Here is a 24,638-nt window from a genome sequence, read left to right on the forward strand (position 1 = left end):
AAATGATCTCTATTTAAAACTACATCTCGTTGTGTTGTTTCCCAATAGTCGTGAGTTGTGACACTGTTCTACACAGAGAGATGATGACTGACTGGTGCTGGGTGCTGTGCTGACTGTGGAGTCTACACCATAGACTGTGGAAAAACATTAACAAAGTGACTGTGGTGTCACCCATTGAGCTTCCATGGGCTGGTGAAAAGTGTTTTGAAGCCACAGAAGTGCAGTGTTCATCCCACCAAATCGGAGTCAGAGAATGTGCAGTAGGGAGAAAAGGGGCCCTCATATGATCATGAAGTCCGGCCGAGTCCGAGTCGTCCACTGAGCATGTGAGATAATGATGCAGTGACTCGGCAGTGCCACAAATGGTCCCTGATTCATCCACAAAATATAGAAATATTGTCCAAATGACATAATAACTGAACAAATCAGTACATGGGGAGACAAAAAAAAACCTATTCTAACTACATGTTCTTGTGGGAAAAAAATGATTGACTTAGTCTTTCTACCGCATTGGTACCACTGACTTACATTAAAACGTGTGACTGAAACACCGTCTGTATACGGGAGCCATCCACATTAGCGCTAGTGAGCAGCATCTCTCAGCAAGACCAGAAAGTGGTCTCCGAAAGGAAGCCCGTTTTGATCTACACGAGCTGGCCAACAGCCAATGAAAATAGGAAATAAATAACAAAACCTCACCCCTTTTGTGGCGTTAAAAATGATCTGAGGCTCATGAGGTAAGCGTGAAGCCTGAGAATGACAGAAAGCAGCCTTTTACCTTGCCTCCTATCTTCAGTCACGATGCAGAGCACGGCAGCAAGAGGGGCCTGCTTTTAAAAGCACATCCCAGCTCAACAGAGAGGTTCTACATTTATAATGAGAATGGATGAATGAATCCGGGGGATACAAAGGTGCCAACACAAAGGAAGATGAAAGCCAGAGCGCTTTATGAAAGTTCAGGGACTGAACACGCTGATATAAACAGGTATGACTCACAGCTGATGGAACTATTATTAAACCCCATTTAGGCTATACTCAGTTGTCAGCCTCCCGCACCAAGCAAAATAAACTAAATCAGTGGTAGGCCTATACGAGGTGTTTTAAATTACCTCACCATCCAGATGAATCAGCTCTGTGGCATTCCAACCACCCGGACTCCAAGCGAGTATAACAACACAAACAATGGTGTTTTTAACTTTGCCTCGTGTTCTGAGCCTGTATAGAATGCAGGCTTCTATTTATGTGTGTTATCTATTTCAGCAAACTCCGTATTTCACTGTGATTTGGACAATAGCACATAATTTGAATCCTTTGAAAAGTGCTGTTGAGGTAGGAAAAAAACACATAAGCTCAATGATGCACACGTAAACCTGCAAGCCCCGGGAAGGATCCCACCGGCAAAACACGGCCCATCAGGGACGGAGGTTTGTGTTCATCGCTTGCGTCTTGTCCCCCATTCCTTCGTTGGCATATTATCTGTGTTGCTATTGCCGTTGTTGTCATTACCATTGTATCATATGCACTTCCCGACAGTTCATGTTTCCATTCCAAGTCGACAGTTAATACACAGAAATGCAATTATTGTGACAATGCATCTTAAATGGGCTGTGGAGATGTGAAATGGGCTGTGACAGGGCGAGCCCTTCCCCCCCTGGCCCCTCCACAGCTGCTGCAGCTCTGTCACACAGGATCTTCTGCCAAAGGAGGGGACGGCTGGATAAATAAGAGAGGCCATGACAGACTGTCGTTCACACAGGTACCAACAGACACCAAAATGATCAAGTGGAGATACGGTGGCCTTCAAGTTATTTTGTCTGCTGAAATCTAATGTATAAAAATAATAGTACCTGGACACCGTAGTACCACAGTATCTTCTGTCTCTCTTCTGACGGCTAGCTCTAAACACCCTGCCTATCTGGCCACTGGCTCAACCGCTCTTCCTGTTAGTACTCCTCTTCTGTACATATAGCAGAGGAGTGCGTGTTTATGTGTGTGTGTGTGTGTGCGTGCACATGTGTGTGTGTGTGTGTGTGTGCTTGCATGTGTGTGTGTGTGTTCATGTGTATGTGTGTGTGCATGTGTGCATGCGTGCGTGTGTGTGCGTGCATGTGTGAGTGTGTGCAGAGTTTATTACGTTTATAAACAGTAATGGGAGACAAGCTGACCTCCACTCTGTTCCCCCTACGGGCAAACACATGCAAGCTGTTTGTCAGTGACATTCCCAAAGCACAGGGCCACGCCTCGCACACAGGAGACAGCGGGTTGCCTTCCAGGACCACTGCTAAACATACGCCTTTCCCTTTCTGAGGCGCACACGGGCTTGTCCCCATCTCACCTCACAGGCAACCCCACTGTGCCAGATTAGAGTTCAGGCCAGGGATTTTGATTCTGTAATGGAGGCTGAACGGCTATGTAATCATGTGACTCAGCCACAGCGCACACCCCCACCCCATCACAAACCGACCCCCCTCAGCCCTCCGTATTTCAGACACAAGCATCTGCAATGAGAAGCACACTGTTACGCTCCACATGGCCATTATATTGGAAAATCAAATGACTTTGTGAACCCTTGGATGAGCCACGGCCACCCCCATCTCCTTCTCCCCAACCCCCTCCTCCTCTCGCCACCGACCCCCGCTAGGCATGTGCGTCTGCTTCTCTCTCACATTCCAGAAATCCAATTTGTAATGTACTGAAATATTCATTTCATACAGAGAAATATATATATTTGACACTGACTGCAGAAGGCAGATTTCTGCATCAAGGAATGTGGTGAGGACTTACCTGCCTACGTCATAAACATGGAATCAACCCAGTATGACATGAACAGAAGGCATTGCATTTGATTGAAAAGTGGTCTTTTATATACATATATATATATATATATATACAATTGAATTCTATATTATCAGTGTGGTAAATGGCAGGCTGCCATGAATTATTTCCAATGGCATTTCTTCTATCTATCCTCACTTAAAAATCTCAGGTTTGACAATATTGCATGACCAACATACAATTCATTCAGATGTGCATATCCATAAAGAGTGTCTTAAAACTCACTTTCCCTAAAAAAGATCCGTCTTTCTGTGTGTTTTGCCCAGGAGACCCGGCTTCAGTTTGGCATTAGGATTATCTTTGCAATTCACGCATCTTTTGAAGACATTTTTCCTTCGCAAGTTGAAACAAATCAAAAATATATCAAGACAATTGCGGAACTACAGAAATGCAATAGTTCTAAGAAGGAGGAATTTCTACATACTGATATTGCCTTGTAAGATATACCTATAAATATGGAGTATCATGATATAATGAGGAGTTTCAGTAGTTCTGTTTTCAAATGTTTTGCCATTTAATTTATTCAACAGCCAGAAATGACTATTCATCCGAAAGCTAGGGGCTGTGATTATTGGGCACAGGTGTGATACAACCACCTCCCAAATGTCCCTTCTCTTTATCAAAGTGTTAAGTACTCTTCATAGTCGCTCTCTAATTAATAATGTCATTCTCAAACAATGTAACGGCTGTCGAAGTGCTGTGGACCATAGCAAGGTTAGCACTGAGTGATTTCCAGTTCCAAAATATAGGGTTGAATAGCAATTCTCTCTCTCTCTCTCTCTCTCTCGCGCTCTGTCTTGCTCTTTCAGCAAAAACGGTTAAACTGTTCCTAAATTAGAGAGACTACAAGACTGTTGGGGGCGGGGGTACTCGGTGAGTAGAAAGAAGGTGAGTGTCAACTGTCAACAAAAGGACCTGCGACTTTACACTTTTACTGACTTGTTCAAGGCTGAGACACGGGGAAGTGTTAGGTAATATGCTCTGGTGAAACAGGACAAAATGTTCCCCTTCAATAGAAACGGCTATATTTAAGTGAGCGTTGAATATTGACAATACACTTAATAGGAGTGCTCAGAAGAGGGTCCTCCATAACTTTCAACATCCCACAGATCAAACATTGGAGATTCGGTAGGATTAGGCATATCCTCAGAGACCTCTACTTGGGAGTTCTCCTTCAGGTAAACCTCTGGCAGCTAAATATTTAGAGGAGGATGAGGGGAGACAAGTTGTATGACAATTTAAAAGGAAATATAGAACAACACCAAGAATGTGGGTGATCTGGAAACAAAATCCAAGAAAAATGGTACAGTACCTTCCCACATACAGCTCATAACCAGAGCCAGTGACATATTTACACAAAGCAGAGAGCTTCACTGCCAAACATATGTGCGCTTCTGTTTGCTGCATCCTTTTTAATTCAGACTGTGCAAAGCTGACTGATTAAATAACCCCAGCCCAATTACTACCTCATGAGGTTTTGAACTTGAAGCACATTTGAGAAGCAAGCTGGCTTTGGTCTCTGCATTCTGATTGCTTTTTATGCTCAAGTTTTCTATGTATTTTAATTCCAGATGTTTGTTCTGAACTTCTTTCCCAATTGATGTATATATGGCTGAGGCAATACATATAGTTGTTAAAGACCTGTTAAATGCATTGGTCAGGCTTTAAACCTGAACACCAGAAAATTGCATGACCGTTAATGCTCAAATGCGCAAAATACACTCTCCAAAATAGTGAAAACTGATGACAAATAGAAATACATTTCTTGTTTACCATTTCAAGCCTTCAAGGCACCCCCCCCCCCCCATTACCTAATTTGTGGAGGCCAAGGTGTGTAAAAGAACAGATTGCGAACAAGATGTGCAGGCTCTCTGTGAAACAAGGCTGTCTGTGATTCATCATCATCTGCTTCAAGCAACACACTGCTGATCCTGCTGGGTTCTCAGAGAAACAAAAATAGACCCAAATTAAAACTGAATGCTATCATAAAAAAATCTAATTAACATTATGCTATGTTACTGTTAAGAAGAGTTTTTTTTCCACTTCAGTTCAAGCTGCTATCAATCACAGTAAGGTTCTCTGCCTCATAAAAACTGATCAGACATTTGAGTGACAAATTAGACCAATATCCAGCAAAAATAATATTATCTCATACCATCCAAACTATTAGTGAAGCATTTTTAGAGTGCATGTCAATATGTGCTGCTTTACAACTCTTTCCTGGTTTGCACAGAGGGAAACGCAATGTGAAGCAACACATCTCACCATAAAACTTGTACACAGGAAACAAGCTTATCAACAACTACATTTTGTCTAAAGCCAAGCCAATTATCTGTCTTACAAATACACTGCATTTGCAGCAACCAGTGTTAACACATCATGCAACACACCCTTTCATATACAGTACAGTGACTGTAATAGAAAGCTATTTTTAAATTATAGTAGCATCGTTCCAAGTGTAAACCTTCTTTTGAATTGATAACATAGACAAAGCCTAAGTAGTAAATTATGAACAGTAAGACATGACATCTAAATGACATAAATTTCAGTTAGGTCAACATATACACACATACATTGAGCATCATGAGTTTATTATTCTAAATGGTGCAACAGAATTTTGTTATGGCTATTCAATAAACACTTCCCTTTCAATGATGATGAGCGCAATGAATAGTGAACAAAAATATAAAAAGGATAAAGGATAAATGTATGACACATACCAGATGGACATATACTAGATTTCTGTTATCGTTAAAAATAATGCAGTAATGTAGGCTACAAAAAATATATTTTTCTGTTCCATCCAACAATTCCCTGCAACATCCAGCAAAATCATCCTGTTGTTTTGCATTTGTGCTGCTTGAACCTGGGCATGCGTTTGACAATTTAGCCCATGGATCCCTAAAAGTAGCATTGGCCTAATAATATTCTGTGTCAGAAAATAATTTTTGAAGAAATAACAAGCTGGTTATTAAAATAATATGTGGCAAATACAGAGGAACACATATATATATAAATATATACTGTAGGCCAAATGTTGTGTGCGTGATTGTAAACATCATGCCACCACGTGGTAGGAGGAGGAAGGTGCTTTATACCAAGTGTTGCTTTTAAAATGGAACACAAACATTTATCACTGAATGGCAAGGACAAAGAACCATAGTGTTTATATACTGAATAGCCCAGAAACCTTGTTGTGAATAAATAAATGTTTGCATCGATATACCTTCATTTGCATTCACTGCTTTTTTATGTCAGTGAGATTAGGTTTCATTAATTTTTTTTTTCCTTCATTTATTTTTGTGACCTACACACCTAAATTAGACCCTTCAGGACTATGTGCAGAGAACAAACTACTCTAAGAACTTTAGGTATACCCCAGAAACCTCCCCATGGGAATTCATACGTTGAGGAAATGATCACATAAAGTAAATTTACATTTGTTCAGGTCTTGATATAGATTTACTCAATGGGCCCCAGAGCTCATACTCCCTAGCATTACGTCCCCCTTCTGCCTCCTAGCAAGATCATGCAGTACTGCAGCAAGAGCTGAGCATGTTCAGCTCCGTTGCCTTGGCTTAACTCAGTACCAGCAGCAGACAGGATTACAGCTGGCCATTGCTATTAGAGAGTGGAATCCAATTACAAATAGCATGACCAAATTACATAGTGTGTATTTCAAGATAGATAGATCAAATTAATAAATGAACAAATAAATTTGAGATCAATAATAAAATGTAAAAAAAAGTATACATGTGGCATGCTTAGGGAATAGGGTGGTGGAAAAACAACAGTAAAAATAACAGTAACGGTAAAATAACGGAAACAACAGCAATAACAGAAGATTACTTTTTCTTTGGGTAGATACTTATTGAGAGAGAAAATAAAAACCCTCTCTGGATATTAATAGTATCACTTTTTAATTTCACATTTCAATGCATCATAATCCCTACATTGTTTTACCTTTTAATGCAACATGGTTTGTTTTCCTCAGTTTACTTGGCACTTCCTTTGTGTAATTGTCTTGATTAGTTTATGTAGAAAATGTAAATGCACATCACTATCTACATAACAAATGTTTGGTGATGTAAATAAACCAAGCTGGGTAAATCAAAATGTAACACTAATAAACGCCAGAGTGAAATGCATATACCAATTTCCCTTTAAATAAGTTTATTTTTAATGCAATTTTCTTTGCAATTATTTTCCAAGAATTGAAAAATGTATATTTTTGTAAACTATGTTCAAAATGAAATAAAAGAAAAACAAAATTCTTGACTGTTCCACAAGCTTGCCGGGCAGCCGGAGCAGGCCAGACAGAATAGATTCTAGCCAGCATCATATTGTTGTCTCAAACTCATCTTGCTTCCCTGCAGTTTACGTATACTCAGTTAAAGTGACATATTTACGACAACAGGTCCAGTGATGTACCTAATTGCCACACCTAAACCTAATTAGTTCCCCATGCTCCCCTCTGGGAGGCATTATAGAGTACCCAGAAGCCTTTCATTCCACAAGTCATTGCTTTGCTGAATCCTTAATGTTTTGACGTATTAATCTCTACCATACCTGGCCAGGCACCCGAGGCTCTGTTGTGTCATGTTGTCTATGTACTGGGTTGTTTTTGCCCTGTGTTGTCAGAGCCTATATTGTCTGTAATGTGATGTTTGTGGCCTGTTTTGTGATGATCACTTGTTCTTACTGCAACTATGGTGAAGCCAAAGGCAAATGTCCACAGATGTAGACAATAAATAATCTATCTAAACTATATGTTAGTTAAATAAACTCTGTTTATGTGTAATAACTTTCCTATGCTTTGTATTCTGGAAAATAATTACCTTATAATAGAGAAAGACTAGTGATTCGAAGCATTCAGTGGCGTGGTCTGTTGCGCATTGGACTTTTGCTGAGTCAAAATGCAATTGGACGAAAGAAGGCAACTTCTCGAATGTCTTAAATACCATATTACTTTGCGATGCCTCTATTGGTACTGTTCATAAAGCGCATGTGTATTACTCGTATTATTTGAATGATCTTCCTGTACATTCATCTTTATGATAAACTAACTACTATTCACCGAGCTATGCTAGATGGCATTTGTACACGAGTGCATTTTCTTCTCGATTCCAAAATGTTCCACGCTCTCCCTTTACACAATGTTTTGGTTCACACTCCACCCCTTGAACCTCCGCTCACACTGTCCTCGGATTGGTTAAACCGTGCTTATTATGCAAATTGACTGGGGGTCTAGTCGGGAGCCCATGGGCCGACGTCATAAGATAAGAGTGGCAGCTGACACAAGGAGAAAGAAACATTGAAAACGAGAAGAGTAATAAAAACACATAAACGATAAATAAGACGAAAACAAGACAATAGGACACACAGAGAGAGAGAGAGAGAGAGAGAGAGAGAGAGAGCAGTGAGCGCAAGAACCAGTACGAAGAGGAACGCAGAAAGAGGAAAAGGGGGAGTGTGCGCTTGATGCTGCTTCAGATTTAAGGAGAAAGGAGAGAGAGAGAGAGAGAGAGAGAGAGAGGGAGCGAGAAAGAGACAGAGAGAGAGAGAGAGAAAGAGAGAGAGTGGGTGGGTGGGAAGGAGGGAGAGAGAGAAAGCAGCCGGCCAACTGAAGAAAGATGGCTACAGTAACAGCGAACGGAGTGCAGCAAGAGAATGGATTCAGCACCACGAACAGCGCCGGTAGGATGAACGGACTCGCACTCGGACAGAACACTATTCCCATGAAAGACCACGACGCCATCAAGCTGTTTATCGGGCAGATACCGAGAAATCTGGAGGAGAAGGACCTGAAACCCCTGTTTGAGGAATTCGGCAAGATATACGAACTCACAGTGCTGAAAGACAGATTTACAGGAATGCATAAAGGTTGGTTTTTCTGTTTATTTTTTTCTCCTTCGAACCAAGCTGTTACAAATGCATCCTCTGTTGTATAGATAGGATATAAAGTGATGGTGTCTTCTTCCAGGTTCGGGTGGGGGCTGGAATGAGAGAAGACCGTCCAGAAAAGCAATGTCACTCATGTCCAATCAAATTAAATTGTAGACAGTACAAAGGTTCTTTCTTATGTCTTCCTCCCTATTTCCTGGGGTACGCATAAGTGTGTATTATGAGTATGTGAGCGTGCACGCGCGATTTTGTTTTAAAATGTGTTTGTTTACATCTATTATAACACCAGTTTACATCAATTCGCTGCGTACCAAGCCCGAAATAGATGCACGGTGCACAGTAAAACTAATTGCTAATGACGAAAGTAGACCACAGGAAGTGCAGAACTTACTCCTGTGCAAGTCTCTTTGTCCAAAAAGTGACATGCCCAACGTGCACTATTTTAAGTAGATTATTGATGATTTATAATTGAGAACAGGTGACAAATGTTTAACTTTTCACGATAATAATCATTTGCGATCGTCCCATATTGTTTCCTTTTGCTTTATAAATTGTGCATGCAAAAAATAACATAAAAAGGATGTCAAAAATATATATTTTTAAAACTGGATGCGTGAGAAAACTGCTAGCTGCTTCATAACGTGAGCGCATAGTAAATGTTCGAAGGAGATCCGTCCAACTTTATTGTTGAGCTAACGTAAATACAATAAACACCACTGTAAAATACCTTCAAAAAGATACATTGTTGCCCGCATTATAACGGCTAGGTAAACTGATTTTAGCATGCACGCATTTTAAACACAGTTCTCCAGTTTGATCCCAAATCCTAGTGAACTGTGATCCCAGATTACTTGACTAGTTGACCGTCGGTAACATTTTTTTATTACATTTATAGTAGAATAATTAATTAGGATACATCATTAACTGCAGAAAATGCTTTATGATCCTCTGTATTAAAGTCTGAGTAGCCTATAATTTTCCAAACGGGGGTACATTTAGAGATCGTGTCTAAAGTTGGGGGGGAAATCTGTTTCGCCTTTGAAATCAAGGATATATCCGAATAAAGCTTATTAGTCTTAAGTTTGAGAAATACATAGTCATGCTTGGTTCGCTGTAGAAACAGCCCTTTCTCTAAGCCACCACATTCCTATTACAATTTTAGATGCCGGACAAAATTCGTACGTATAAAAGTTGAATAATTTCAATATATGCCACCAACAGAGCAGGTAAAGGGTGTATGCCTAAGTCAATACGTTTGATAAATCGAGCCATAACTGTTACAATTTTTTTTTTTTTTTGCAATGACCTTTCGATGTTTCATAGCAGATCCACCTGGACTAGCATACACGTCCCCTTGTTCTCTGTGATTTGTCAAGTATATAAATCCTCACTCTCATCACAATGAAACTGAACTATATAAGTAGTACTTGGGCTTACCACTTAAAGTCACTCATTAAAAAACCCTTTGTCAGGCACCTTATTGATACTGAAAATTATATTTGTGTGGCTTTTAATACGAATCGATTGAGTCTTGACTTTGAACATGAATTTTCATTCTCGGAGAAGGCTACCATTCGCCGCTGCATCTACAATACACAGTAGCCAAATTAGGCAATGATTGGGTAATATTAACAATTTTGTAAATGGAAATTATTTCAGTTATTCAACTGGTTCAATAAGTTGTTATAGGAATCACAGACCGCGACGACGAAATCACGCTCAATTACACACACGAATCAAAACTGAATGCAGACAGAATAGTTTTTACGTTCATGTAAAAATAAAAAATAAAAAAATAATAAAAAACTTGTTTATCTCTATATTATTATAGGCTAATAGTTAGACTAAGCTAACCCGTCTATTTACTCGAACTTGCATTCTGTGCAGCTACTGGCATTATTAAAGTAGCCTAATTAATCCCAATGCGGTTTACCGGTCAGCAACTATCGTAGCGAGAAGTAGCCTACTCAGTACAGGATATACAAATGTACTGGGTTTTTCTGCAGTCTAAACCTATTGTACCAGGAACCCGTAAAAAAAAAAAAAAGTGTTCTTATGCGAGACACATCTAATAACCCGTCTGAACAGCTATTGATATTGGACAGTCAGCCTCAGGAATAATAATAATAATAAAAGCGATATCACCGAGAATGGGCAGACGGCCCAGCCTATTTATAATCAACAAGTGTAAGGTCAACCGAACAAACCACCAATAAGCGAAGTCGCTGTACATCTACATTAACATAGCTGTATAGTCAAGAACCTCAAACCATACGACCATTCAAAACCAGAAAAGAGACTGTTTGAAAACTGAAAAGGTGTTCGGTCTTTATGGTGTGGCCAGTTACACCTTTATTTAACAACTCCACATTTAAAACTGCAATTTGAACCTTGCACGCCTGCAGACAATGTTGTGATCAGAGGGCTAATTTAAAGCGGCACCGTGTATCCAGTGTTTGCAGTTAACTCAGGGATAGGCCTATAGCCTACTGTACGTGTTGCAAATTCGCCAAATTGCGTCTGTCGGCTAATGTGTTGCTGGGGATTAAACAGCTAGGTTACACTAATGGACTCAGCTCTGGAATAAGTGTGGAGCCAAGTGCAGACGGAATGATGATACATACAGTACCGTGTCATACTTGTTTCTACTCCCCTGTTACGTTCATCACAATTAAAACACCAGTCTTAACGACCATACTATTGCATATTACTGGTTTAGCTGTAAGATGTCCTCAAATAACCACGTGGGCCTGTTCCCTACTACACGCGCTAGCTTTCAGTAAAAAATAAAATAAAAACATTTCTTAAACCTCTTTTGAGGAAGATAATCCCACAGGAACACCAGCTCGTGTTTGGGTTGCACCCTTATAATTAATATATTTGGAATTGTTTTTCTAGTGTATTGAAAAAAGAATCATACTTCAGTAACGCAATTTTTTAAGTTTTGTGTGATGGGAAAGGTGTTAAAATGTTATTGCGAACACAAGCGCGCGCAGTCGCCTACGTTATCATTCATACGTAGGCTACAGTCTTCAGCCGAATGTTGTGAATTATTTTTTATTTATTTGTTTATAAAAGGTTGCAATTCTAGAGCAGCCAACCGTCCATAAATAAATAATGATCTACAAATCAGTCGCGTGCAGTTATATTTGTACTCCACACTTCCATGATATCAGACGAAAACACCGCGCATTGTCTCGAGGGCGCACAGAGCTTAATTCGAATCCCACTTGTTTTGAAGGAAGATGACGTGATTTTTTGCTATTCTAGGCTACCATTTTTATTACGTAGTACTTAAAATTTATCCGGTGAGATATTTGTGTTTATGGATCCGGCAATTGCAATATTTACATGAAACGAAATTATATCTAATCTTAGGTACAACCAAGGGTTATTATTAGACTACTGCAGCCGTGCAAAGGCTAAGTGGCGCGAATCAACCTGGCTGCATCAAGGAGCAAATGGAACAGCTGCCGAAGCAGGCCCTGAAGCACCGGTACTTCGTTACAGGTAGTCAGCCTCAAAAGCGTGAATCAGTCACCTCTTGAAAAGAAAACTGTCTCGTGAAAAACGAGGTAAATGGCAACATTATTCTGAGATTATATTTACTTGTCCATTAAGATTACGGAGACTGAACACAATTGTGCTTTGAACTACTTCATTTTGACAGAATCTTGCAGTCTAATTTTCGTTTGTGACGCCAGGATAGCGATTCAGTAGGGTATTTTATTTACCTATTCCAGAAAAATGTATACTATTACTTTGCAATGATGTTATGGATAACTTGTTACTGATATCTGAACTCATGTTCGTATCATTAATATTAGTGGGCTAATGAGCCTGCATATGATCGTGTAGCTGTTATCAATTTTCAAATACCTTCATCAAAATATATAGCATTTCAGTTCATTACGTATCCCTCATGTATCAACGTAAGTATAAATTAAATTATGTATTTTTATTTACCTAACAATTCACTGCACTGCAAAAGGCCTCCCTACTTTGGGTTTCTGTGGGTGGCCGGAGGCATGCTGGATGTTACCAGGAGCTGTACTTAACTGCGCATGACCATTTCATACCGTTATCCATCCTTCTTCCACAGTAGATAGCATTGATGTCCCCCCTCATAGGATCGTTATGAGACCTATACATATGATTGTGACATTATCTTAATTATCCTGTTCCTGCATTTTCCTTTTCAATGTGGGACAATACATTTATCTACCTTTACATTTATAATGTTCATAAAGGCAATGATTTTAGGAAATCCTCATACAATATTGTGTGCTACTAGGAACTTAGGAATCAAGTGACAGTGACTAGGATATCATGAAGTTTAGGAATCAAGAGACAGTGACAGGATGTCATTGCTTCTGGGTGGCATTGACTTATGCATGACCACTCACATTCCTGTTGTCAATTTCTGGTAGTTTCTGCGACAGTCAAATATGACAGACACTGTTGTCATGTGTACAAGAAGAAAATTGTATTGTTTACATGAAAGATACTGAGCTCTAGTAATAAAGTCTGAAAAGAAGAAAGAGATGTGTCTTGTATGTTGTGTTTAAGCATGTCTGGTTTTTCAAAGACTCTGGTGTAAGTGTCTTAAACAGCACTTAATTAAATGTTATTAGAAATCTTTACCCCAACAGCTTCCAAAAGCATCCTCTCTCATCAATAACATAGCTGTCACTGACACAGTACTCAATTTGCCACTCTCCAGTATCCTCTGGGATAGCAGCCTCTTAAACATGAAAGGAGGCATAATGTCTTCTAATGGCCTAGGGGGTCAAGGAGCGTTTTAATCGCCTGCTCAGTTTGACCACATCAGGCCATTTCAGATCACATCTTTGGAATCCTGTGTCACTGGAATTCTGCTGCCTAATGTGCTTTGGCAGCACCGGTTGTATGAGAATACATGCAGATTAATTGCAATGTGATTGAACCCTTTTCTCTGCAGGCAATTTCAAATTAACAATCCAGGAAACACTTTTCATGGATGTGGCCTTGACGTGTAAACCAGGAGAGAGAGAGAGACATTAAATAACTCATCCGCCTTTTGTCCCCTGCAGTTCAGGGTACAAGATAACAGGAATGTTATGCACACTGTTGCATTCTTAAATAACAGTCCTACCTGCTGACCCCACCCCCCTCGTCTTTCCAGCACCCCTGGCCGAGCTTATTGGTGTCTCTTAATGATACATTCTGAGCACAGTAAAGGTTTGTTTTTTAAAAAAACCTTGTGAATGCTCATGTTGTGGGGTTCATCACCGTATATTAAATATTATGCAGGCATACATATGAGCATAAAAAGTTTCAGTTGAATCTTGAGTAACTTTAAGCTGTTTCTGGAAAAGACGTGGATGGACATTTGCGGCATTTGTACGTGGGCGTTCTTTGTCTCTGGACGCAGGCCCTTCAGAAGCAGGCCCAGGCTGGTTTGTGTACGCATGCGAATGTGGCTCTCGGCAGCCCCTCTCTCTGAGCAGTGCAGAGAAGTAAAAGCTCTCTCCATCTGTGTGCTCTGTGCCCATCTCCCTCTCCAGGATGTGCCTTTCTAACATACTGTGCCAGAGAGTCCGCCCTGAAGGCCCAGAGTGCCCTGCATGAACAGAAGACCCTGCCGGGGGTAAGTGCCAACTTTCTCTCAGAGCTTCACACCCCTCCACCTGCCCACCTGCCCCCTTTGTCGCTGCGCCTTTGCCTCTTCCAGCGACTGGATCCCACAGCTTTTCATCCCCACCTCATTTCCACAGCCTTCGGGAAGTTTTTAGCAACAGAGAACACAGGGACGAGAGAGAGACTCCTAAAAAGTAGGATGCCTATGTGGGAGGTGGGGCTCTCCTATGGGGGTTAATCAGCTATTTGCAGTGCATTGGCTCTCCTGGGTAATTCATTGCGCATAACACACAGGGTAAAATTGCACTGTTGGGGTCTCTCAGAGAGAGAGATTCGCTCAATAGTGTTGCTGCATACAGTAGTAATAGTAAGGAGTGTCCAGTTGCCCTTCTGAATTTGTCCAAGTCATTTTGATTTCTTGTGCTGTTTTCAAAAAAATAAAACGTTTAAATGTAATGCATTTGTGCTTCCTCTGAATTTCTCCTTGGCTATTGTATTACAGTATAAAATCGGTTTTCTGGTTGGCTGCCATATTGAACTAAAGTCAGTCAGCTTCTTTCTATGTGGCCTCTAGCACGGTGTGGCTGGAAAACCAAATTTGATTGTATTTTCTCAATTTTTTTTATTCTCAAAGCATCATGCACACCATGTGGTGTTTACAGATTTGCAAATTCCCTCCCACAACAGGAAAAAAAAGATAAAAGATTATAATGTTCTGACAAATACCAAGCATGAAGTCACTGTTCCAGATATTACAGTTACGGCCGTATGGTGTTTCAGTAACCATATGGTGTACTTATGGTAAACTTGAGCATCCTGAGTGCAGAGTTTGACCTGCAAATACAGTTAATGCACTTATGCTTCTGATTTATTGAGCTCTTTTTATAGCTTTCCTTTGCCAAATGGCTCAAGCTAAGTGTGTGTGGGTGTGGTTACTGTATGCTGCAGAAGTTGTGTGATATGAACAATGGGGGTTGCTTGTACGCTGAAATGTTCATAACTTTGAATTTAAAATGAAATACACCTATTTTAATTGGAATCCTTTACTGCAAGAGCTGCCTTACTTTATCCTATTTTTCAACAGGCTGCTCTAATTTCATAGCTTTAAACCTTTTAATGACCAATAATCCATCGAGAGGTAAGAGTGGATCTAAATAGAATTTTAAGCAGTCATTTTTAATGTTGGATTTCTAAATGATAGCACGCATTCTTGGTAATGAGTCACTGACTTTGGCCTCTTTTCCAAACTGGGATTTTTTTTTTCTGGCCCTACGATATGTTAAACACTGTTTCCCTTCCCTCAGGTATCCTTTAGAAATGGTACCATGTCCCTTGTCTGATTTTGATAATACATCACTCCCCTGCATTCTAATCAGTCTGGCCCAGTTAGCGAAACATTAGTTATCTATCTGGCTATACTGACCTGCTTAGCTAGCTGGCCGCACTATTAGTTTGCTTTAGGACTGCTGCGATTTGTCATTGATTATGTTGAAGAAATTTTTTTTCTATTGTTAGTTGCACACCCAGTTTTCTTACCAGACTGTCTAGCTCGCTTACGGACTTGACCAAGCTGTGTAGCTAGTTCATATCTAGCAAGCACATCGAGCACAACAACGCAATTCCCACCAAAAAGTTATTGAAGTTATTTTTATATTTTGTTTTCTTTCTGAGGTGCGCATGTCTGTTCCATTCTGTCAATGAAATCCATTCAATAAATTTGTGTGAAAAGGCTAATTTCATTAAAAAGAGTTTAGTTGCTGGCGATCGAATAACACTTAATTTATTTTCAGATTTGAAATCCTGCCAACCCTCCCTTAATTTGTTTATCCAGATGTTCTCTATTTCTTGGATCAGCAATTTCCCTTCCCAAATATATAGGCAATTCTATCCAGGCAAGGGCCTCTGTTCAATTTAATGCTCACCTTTTTGCATCAGTTATAACAGCAAATAATATATGCCTATTTCATACATAATAAGGAGATTAATATGATGTAATTGTGTATGCATTTCCAGATTCATACCCTGTTTGGTGGACCGATCAGTCCATAAATCTCGAACGTTTGTGACCGTGAGGTGCTGCTGTGCTTGGGTGGGATATCGGCAGATTGCAGCTTGCTGCAGTATTGGTGGCTTGGATGGAAGTCTCTTTCAACCAAGAATAAAGGCATTGCCCTAGTACAGTGATTGGAACACTGTGCTGTGGGAGGTGTGCTGTTTTGGATTAAAATTCGAACTGCAGTCATGACACTGGCCATTTAATATCCAATATATCTTATAGCATTATACAACTGTTTTTATAGAGCATTTTCTTTTTGTTTTTTTACAGTATCTTACAACTGTAGGGCTACAACTATGTATTATAGAGTCTTAACATTTCCCATGTAAGACACTTTGACAATGAACAGACAAAACTATTATTATTATTATTATTAATAATAATAATAATAATAATAATAATAATAATAATGTTATTATTATGATGATGGTGCTGATGATTATTATTATTATTATTATTAATAATTTTACTATGAAAGAGCAGTTAATGCTATCCAGTTCTTTGTCTTTCTTGAAAGCCAGATATTTCCACCTTTGACTTGAGCATTCTTGAGTAGGATTGGAGGCAATTTGAGAGTGGAAAGTTTGTCTGTGGAGAGACCTGACAAGTGTTCTGTCACCTCGAGCCTGGGTGCTGGAGAAGCCTATTTCCTCTTCTCGCACTTCACAATTGATTTCCCTTTCTTGAATCTTATTTATTTTACTCTGCTGCCAATTATGCGCATTTCCTTGGAGAAAATACTGCTTGATTTTTCCTGACATTCTATTTATGAAAAATGCAAAAAGAACAGAACAATAATTTGCTATAATGTACTCCACCACATGGTTTTATTATGGGAACTGCACAGTGATTATTTACAGACATGTACTGCTTTTCTGCCTGTTGTTTCTCATTGTATATATGCCTTTTTTATGCTGGGCATATACTTCAGTAAAGCTCTTGCTTGCTTTTCTCCTTTTGTGGAATATTCATAATGCGTTATGTTCACATTACGCATGTTCTGCTGTGGCAATGCATGCTGTGTCTTTAGTGGAGGTTGTATGACTGAGGCCTTTAGTGAAGTTTTACAGTTCTGTGCCAGTAGTCCTGCTTGATATAGTATTTGTGCATTCTACCTAAAAATACAGTACAGCCAAAGAAATACATTGCTGATTATTTCCAACATTAGAGGGATAATGCACTTTCTGGTGTTTTTGATATTATTTCAATTTATATATGTTTTTGATTAGCCCAGACATTTTTTGTGTGTGTGACGAAGTGTATTTTAGATACATACAGATTTCTCATGACCTGTCAGCTTCAAAATGGCTAGGACCGGCATGTGTCACTTCTCCAACTGCCTTTAGGCAGCCCAGATCTGTCGAAAATGTGGTTATTTGTCCTCAATCGGTATGTCAACATTCCCGCTCACCTTCCTTCTTCGACTTCTCAGACTCAATCAGCTGCAGTTCCTCAAATGTGAATTTGCCAGTTTCTTGGATAATGTCACAAGCCTACTAATGTGTGCTGTGTGAGGCCAATAGCCAATTAATGACCTGCATAACGCCATATCTCTTCTTCTTTCTCTCTTTCGCTCACTTGGATTCTCTCTTCCTCCTTCCCTCTGTTGCTCACACACAGTCTTTTTTTCTTTTTTATTCTGCTGTGATGAGGTGCTGGCACTGCCTCACACACGTCATTCCATCATCAGCACGAGCAGACGCACATATTTTTACATTTTTTAAATTTCCCACAGGAATGCTGCAGCAGCACCTGGCCACTCCGTTAGTACTGACCACTCCCTGTCAGATTTAAAATCTGTAATTCTGAGATTCAGATCGGCTTCTGTGTCTGCTCCAGGTTTGTGCCTCTCACGCTGCCAGTGTTTTTCTGTATAAGCGGTGACTCATGAGGGAGCGTACTATGCTGCGTACATCACGCTGTGTACTTCACGTAAATGGGGCACAGTGCTATTATTCACTGACACTGTTCTGAGTTACTGTAGCCTTTCACTCATTGATGTGGTTATCTGGAGTCGTGTGTCATTTACCCATAGTGTACTCTTTTTACACATACAGTATTATTCATTTTCCTTGGGATGGAAAATCTTTCTGATCTGTGGGCCACTTTCTCTTGCCGACAGGGCTACACTACAGGCCAGTATTGCTATGGTTTCACTGTGGGTTTATCCCTCTGTAGGAATTGCAGTGAGCATCACATTTACGAGGAAGACTGACCCTTTACTCTGCACCCTGTTCCTCCATCATTATATTTTTATAGTTCCTCTGCCTCCCGTGGCTGCTCTTCTTCTGTGGTCATTTTTAAAGGAAGTGTTAATTGATATTTGGTCCTGAGAGAGAGCGGCCCCAGGGCCTCATCGGGATTCTGGGAATGGTGTCTGGAGCCCTGCATCACAGCACCTTATCACAGAGGGCAGAAGGGCCCCATCCACCAGGTCCACTCAATGAGCACAACCGGGAGGCTTAAACTAATTACTGAAACAATACCGGGTGAGGCAATTCTTTAAAGGAGAAATTACATTCTGTTGCTGGTCAATTTGTCCTCCACGCAAGATTTGTCAAACTTCAGTGCCCACAAGCAATTCCTATTATAAGAACGGAGGCCGCGGTAGAATGCAGAGAGCTCATGGCCCTCTGTGCAGAACCATAAATTACATCTTTATCTTTTTCTATTTTTCTCTCTTTTTTTGAAAGGGCGAAGGAAAGAAAAAAAATAATAAAACAACTTCTTTTTCTTATCCTTTGGAATGATAATGATTTCACCTGACACCACGGAACGAGGTCATGTCTTCACATTAATCAAATCGCAGAGAGGGATGCGGTTTGTGTCCTTTTTTTCACAGCATATCTTTGGCTTACTGAACAGTGAATCATACGACGGTCGAGAAATCGCATTTGCGGTGTTTTGCTTACTGAAGGTTGCCTAAATGTTTTATTAATGTTATCCCGCGGAGACGTGGGTGCGTTTCCTGGCTGTTAGCGGTGGGCTGCGCGCGGATTAGGAAGAGAGGCTGTGTTTTAAGCGAGGCACTCCAGCAGAGCTGCCATCTGCTGTCGTGTCTGAGGAGTCCTGGGGTCCAGCCGACTGAGCTGAGAGGAGATATTTCTCTGGAGGACCAGGGCCCCACAGTGCTGTGCTCAAGTGGCCCACCCCTCAGACCTGCAGGGGATCTTGGGATACCAGGCATGGGCTACAGCGTGTACGTGAGGTAGGAAGGGATTGAGGGCCTGAGGGATTAAGCCGTGTTTTACGACAGGCTGTGTGCAAGCTGGCCCCCCACTTACATGCACACTGGCAGTCTGGAGCGTGGGGGGCACCGAGGTATGTGTGCGTACTTGTGTGTGTCCATGTATGTGTGCATGTGTGTGCATATATGTCCACGTGGGTCTGCATTAGTGTGTACGTGTGTGTGTGTGTGCGTGTGTACATATAAGCACGTGTGCGTTTGTGTGTATGAGAGAGATTTTGTGTATGCATGTGTGTGTACGAGAGGGAGATTTATTGTGCATGCACAAGTGCGTGTGTGTGATGTGGTTATGTGTGTGCGTGTCTGTGAATGCTGTATTCTGTTGCAAACTTGTAGCCCACACCACAGACCATCTGTCTCTGCCACTCTATGCCCTCTTCACCAAGCCCTTCCCAAAGACACTCGAAAAGCACTTACAAAAAATGCAATCTCAATGAAGGTTCCCCAAGTGGAACGCTCATTTTCATTTATTTATTTAAATAAACACATCTTGATAACCAACACAGAAGAGGTTTGGCAAGTGAAGTGGAAATTAAATGAAAGTGCCGTTATAAAAACCGAAACTTGCGCTAGTTATTTGGCGGTGTAGTCTTCCTCTGCGTGGTCATCTGAGCGGGGAGAGGGAAATGAGTGAGTTTTACTGTCCATCTGATGTGGATCCTGGTAAACAGTCATAAATTCCCATGCAAATGTGCAAAGCCTCATGTCTCCAGCCTCCCTCACTCGCTACACACCGTCCCATCTGCGTCTATCAGGTGGAACCGAAAAGCTCTGGAGATGGCTGAATTCCTGCTCTAATCTACCTGTCTGTCTGGCTGTAATGGGGCAGAACTGGTGAATGTGACAATGCGGTTGTTAACATCGCTGCTTCACTGGGGTGGCTAAAGGTGGCATGGAGGAAATTCGCTTGCATGTCATTGTGACGGAGATGGGGGGGGGGGGGGAGTTAACTCCCCCGCATCTATGTACCCCCAGGCCCTGAGAGAATTGCAGCATTACCCATCTCTCTCAGGTCTGGCAGGAACCTGTCCCCAAGGCTCAGCACGCTTTAGCGATCGGCAGAGATATCAAAGTTGTTCTGCTTGTGTTTGTGGAAGGAAAAGAAAAAAGAGAGCGTTTCATTGCTGAGCTCAGCAAAGCATTGCAGAGCAGAGCAACCTGCAATCAGACCAAATAGACCAGTTAATCATAGAGACAGGGATAAACTCTCCTAATTCTGAAATAATCACTGTGCACACATACCTCTCTCTCACTCTCTCCCTCCCTCCTTCTCTGTCTCCCTCTCCCTCGGTTTTTCTCTCTCTCTCTCTCTCTCTCTGGATCATGGGTTTATACTTTACAAATGCGAAAGATGCTTTACAGTATCCGAGTTGCAAGTGATGGTTGGGACGTAATTGGTTGCGGGGTTTGATTTAAAGAGTACCTGTGCAGTTCTGTCAGCATTGCGTTGTGTTGGACACAGCCGGCTGCGTGTGCTTACAGCAGGGCTGCAGGGGGCTCTGGGCGAGGCGCTGCAGGTTGAGCGGGAGTCGGGGCTCGGTTGCCGGGGCGTGCGGCGTGTTGTCGGGGCGAGAGCGGGGGGCCCGCCGCCGCTCTCTGGGCGCCGTTAGAGCGGGAGTCGTGTTTGTCTGGCGCCGGAGCTCTTGTTCGCCCTAAGCCGCCTCGGCGGGAAGCCGCGGGACCCGTGTACACCTGTATTTACCTGTCTGGCTGTCTCCCCCGGAGCCGTGCGCCGCATTTTAATCAGACAGGATCCCTTTCTTCCCCCGCCCGCCGCAGCCTTTTCCCCCACCGCCCAGCGTGGAGGCGCTCTGTCCTTCTCCCCTACTCCCGCTCAAGGATCCCGCGGCTTACACACTGGCGCACGCGCTGCGCCTGTCTGAAGGTGTGAATACAAATGTGGGCTTCTGTTGCAATAACATTTATCTGGCCATTAAAAAAATAATATATGCGAGCTTATCACAGTACCAGTGTACTGCGCAGACTGTATGTGCTAGAGAGACAGGGGAATCTCACCTACTTTTACAGGTATGTGTTTGTTGTGTGTATAAGTGCACGCGTCTGTGTGTGTGTATAAATAATGTCTGTGACTGTGTTTGAGTGTGTGTATGTTTTTTTGTGTGTGTATAACTGCTTGTATGTTTCAGTGTGTATGGGTGTGGGTGTGTGTGTGTTACTGTGTGTGGCTGTGCGGGCGCGCCTGCGTGTGTGTGTGTGTCTCTGTTACTGTGTTTGTCTGTGCGTGCGCGCCTGCGTGTGTCTGTGTGTGTGTGTGTGTGTGTGTGTGTGTCTGTTACTGTGTATGGCTGTGCGGGCGCGCCTGCGTGTGTGTGTGTCTGTGTGTATGTGTGTGTGTGTTACTGTGTGTGTCTGTGCCTGCGCGCCTGCGTGTGTGTGTTACTGTGTGTCTGTGCCTGCGCGCCTGCGTGTATGTGTGTGTGTGTGTGTGTCTGTGTGTGTGTGTGTGTCTGTGGTGCACTGAAGGCCCTGAGCGGGTGTAGGGGAGGTGCTCCAGCCCCCAGCAGCACTGTCCCACCCCGACCTCACTGCTAATGAGACAGAGAGGACAGGGCAGTGGCTCTGTCAGGCCCTGGGAGAGAGAGCAGACGGGGGGAGCAGGGGCAACAGCGGGCTGCTCTGCAGAGCTTTCACACGCTTCCCCTGCCGTAACGTGTCAGGAATGGCACCACACAGAGCACTTCCACACACCCCACAACTGCTGACTTTGAAAGAACGAGTTCTCTTCCAGAATAACATTTTGCTGAAATTAAGCGCGAGCGAAAAGGGTTCCGGTTCTGTAAACGCGCGCGCCCTAACGCGTATAGATGTTGACATTTCGCGCGGCTTGATGGCGGCGCGTTTGGGGCGGTGGCGGCGGCGGCGCAGAGAGCGAAGCGGGAGCAGTCGTTCTCGGCGACGCTGTCAGGTGAAGCCCGGAGCGGTCTGACGAATAAAAGCGAGCGCGCCTTCCAGCTGCTGCAGCCGCCAGCCCGGCCTCCCGCTTTCCCTCTCAGCTCGTTTAAAGGAGTGCTGTGAGCACACATACCCCCTCCGGTCCGGGGGGGGGGGGGCTGCGGGGAGCCGTGACGAGCCCCTGGTGAAAGCAGATTGTTTCAGCTCTTACATTTAAACTGTATCATTAAAGCAGGTAGAGAGGAGAGGAGGCAGGCACCTTCCACACCTCATAAAGTGGCCCCCGCCGGCCCGCAGCGCTGGCCTCACGGGGACCGGCACCCCGCGCTAAGAGCTTTGCGCTGACTGAAGCAGGAGCTCGCAGGTGTGCGGCCCTTCGGAGCAGTTCAAAGGTCTTTCAGGAGAAAGGAGAAAGAAGGCTGATTTTTTTCTGCTTTTTTAAGGGGTGAATTTTCTAAGACTTAAAAAAAATTTTTTTACCTTTCCCACTTCTTTTCTCTCCACACAGAAATTTACCCAGAATGCACTGGTGATTTGGCCTTGCTTGTCCGTTGTAGCGATCAGTCCTTTGTTGTGGGATGGGGGGCTTTCAGGCTCATTCCGAGCCTTTTTCTAAACACGCGGTTTACTTTGAGGGGAAAACAAACTTTCAAGGTATCATGAAGGCATTGATGCAGCTCATTAAAATAATTATGTTTTGCTTTCTGCATCATTGTCTCTCTTATTGACTTTTTTGCTTTCCTTTAGCTATGCCCCTTAAATGTGAGTCTTTTATTTTTTCTTTTCATCTCATTTTTCAAAACCTTTCCTAGCTCTCTTATTTTCAAAAACAACCGCCTATTTCTTCCTCCCCTTTTGGTAGCATTCCCATCTCTCATTCTCTTGTGACTCCTCCTCTCTCCACTCTCTCATCAAACCTTATTGTTCATCCTTTTTCCCCTCTCATCAAAGAGAAAAAATACTTTTCCTCCTTTAATTGCACATACCTTCCCCAAATAAAAATGAAAAAGTCTTTTCTTTTTTATTCTCATTATGTGTTTCTCTGAAATCAGATATACTGGAGTTTTACCGTACCTTTGCCAGCATAAAACCTGCGCTCGTTTCCACAGGTTTGTGCTTTGCAGCCCCCACAGTGAACCTCCATGCAAATCCTGCTTAAACTCACTTCACCAGCTCCATTATCTACAATTACTTCAGCACTGGAGATTCTGAGTGCACCTGCCCTCCAGTAGGAAGCACTCCTGCCCAGAAATACTGAACCCGCCCAACGGGGTTTTTTTTCAGCGGCAGCGGATGCACCTGCCCTCTCAGGTGGGCCCCGGGCCGACGTCTGCAGCGTGGCGTGGCCAGAATGATTATTTCCCAGCATGCTCAGCTGCCTGCTCGTAGTGTCGGAGGGCAGTTTATTTCGGGAGAGGGGAGTCATTTGTCGGTTTGATGTTACAGCAGCGACACTTCCCTGGCCCAGATTATGACTCTGGCGGTGGAGTTTACTCTGAGCTGTGGTGTTCAGTCAAGGGCTTCTTCTCTCTGTTAGAGCTCTGCTTCTTCATGCACCTTCCCTCTCACATGGAAAGTTCTCCATTTAAACAAGGTTTCAGAGTGATACAAGGAATCAAAAGCTATAACGACGAAAAATTCTGTTTCATTAAAGATGCATGCAGAAAATCAGAAAAATGATTCCTCGCCACCACCAGCTTCTCTGTCTCAGCACTGGGCCTTGTAAATTACTTGTGGACATTTGACTTTCCACTTCCTGATTTGAGCGGTGGTCTCACGCTTTGTGTGTTGTGGCTCGATGCAGCTGTCCCCATGGCGACGGGATCTGCGCGAGCCTCGTTACAGGCAGCGCTTGGCTGTGCTCGTGTCCTGCTGCCCACACCCACAGGGCTGAGAGGTGAGCAGGAGTGGGAGGAGGGATGGGCGCAGTGGCGGCTGATCTGTGCTGATTGACAGCGGTGGGAGATAAGGCAGCATGGAGGCGACTGTGAGTTGTGCTGTGGAATGAGATAAGACAGATTAGCAACTTACAGAGGGAGGGAGGGAGGGAGGGAGAGAGAGAGA

The 24,638-nt window shown here is 42.6% G+C and overlaps 1 protein-coding gene across 12 annotated transcripts in view; it reads left to right on the forward strand.

The window, feature by feature from the left end:
• The first annotated feature begins 8,128 nt into the window (after window positions 1-8,128).
• Window positions 8,129-24,638, forward strand: part of LOC135241732 (CUGBP Elav-like family member 4) — a 90,933-nt gene continuing 74,423 nt past the window's right edge. For all 12 annotated transcript variants that reach the window (XR_010326098.1, XR_010326099.1, XM_064312350.1 and 9 more), the window contains exons 1-2: window positions 8,129-8,718; window positions 14,286-14,368. Coding sequence is in view for 10 of the 12 variants with exons in the window: in XM_064312350.1 (XP_064168420.1) it covers window positions 8,469-8,718; window positions 14,286-14,368 (333 nt within the window). In the remaining 2 variants the exon portion in view is untranslated. The remainder of the gene's footprint in view (window positions 8,719-14,285; window positions 14,369-24,638) is intronic.

Source organism: Anguilla rostrata, chromosome 16 (assembly GCF_018555375.3).
Source record: "Anguilla rostrata isolate EN2019 chromosome 16, ASM1855537v3, whole genome shotgun sequence".
Classification (NCBI taxonomy): domain Eukaryota; kingdom Metazoa; phylum Chordata; class Actinopteri; order Anguilliformes; family Anguillidae; genus Anguilla; species Anguilla rostrata.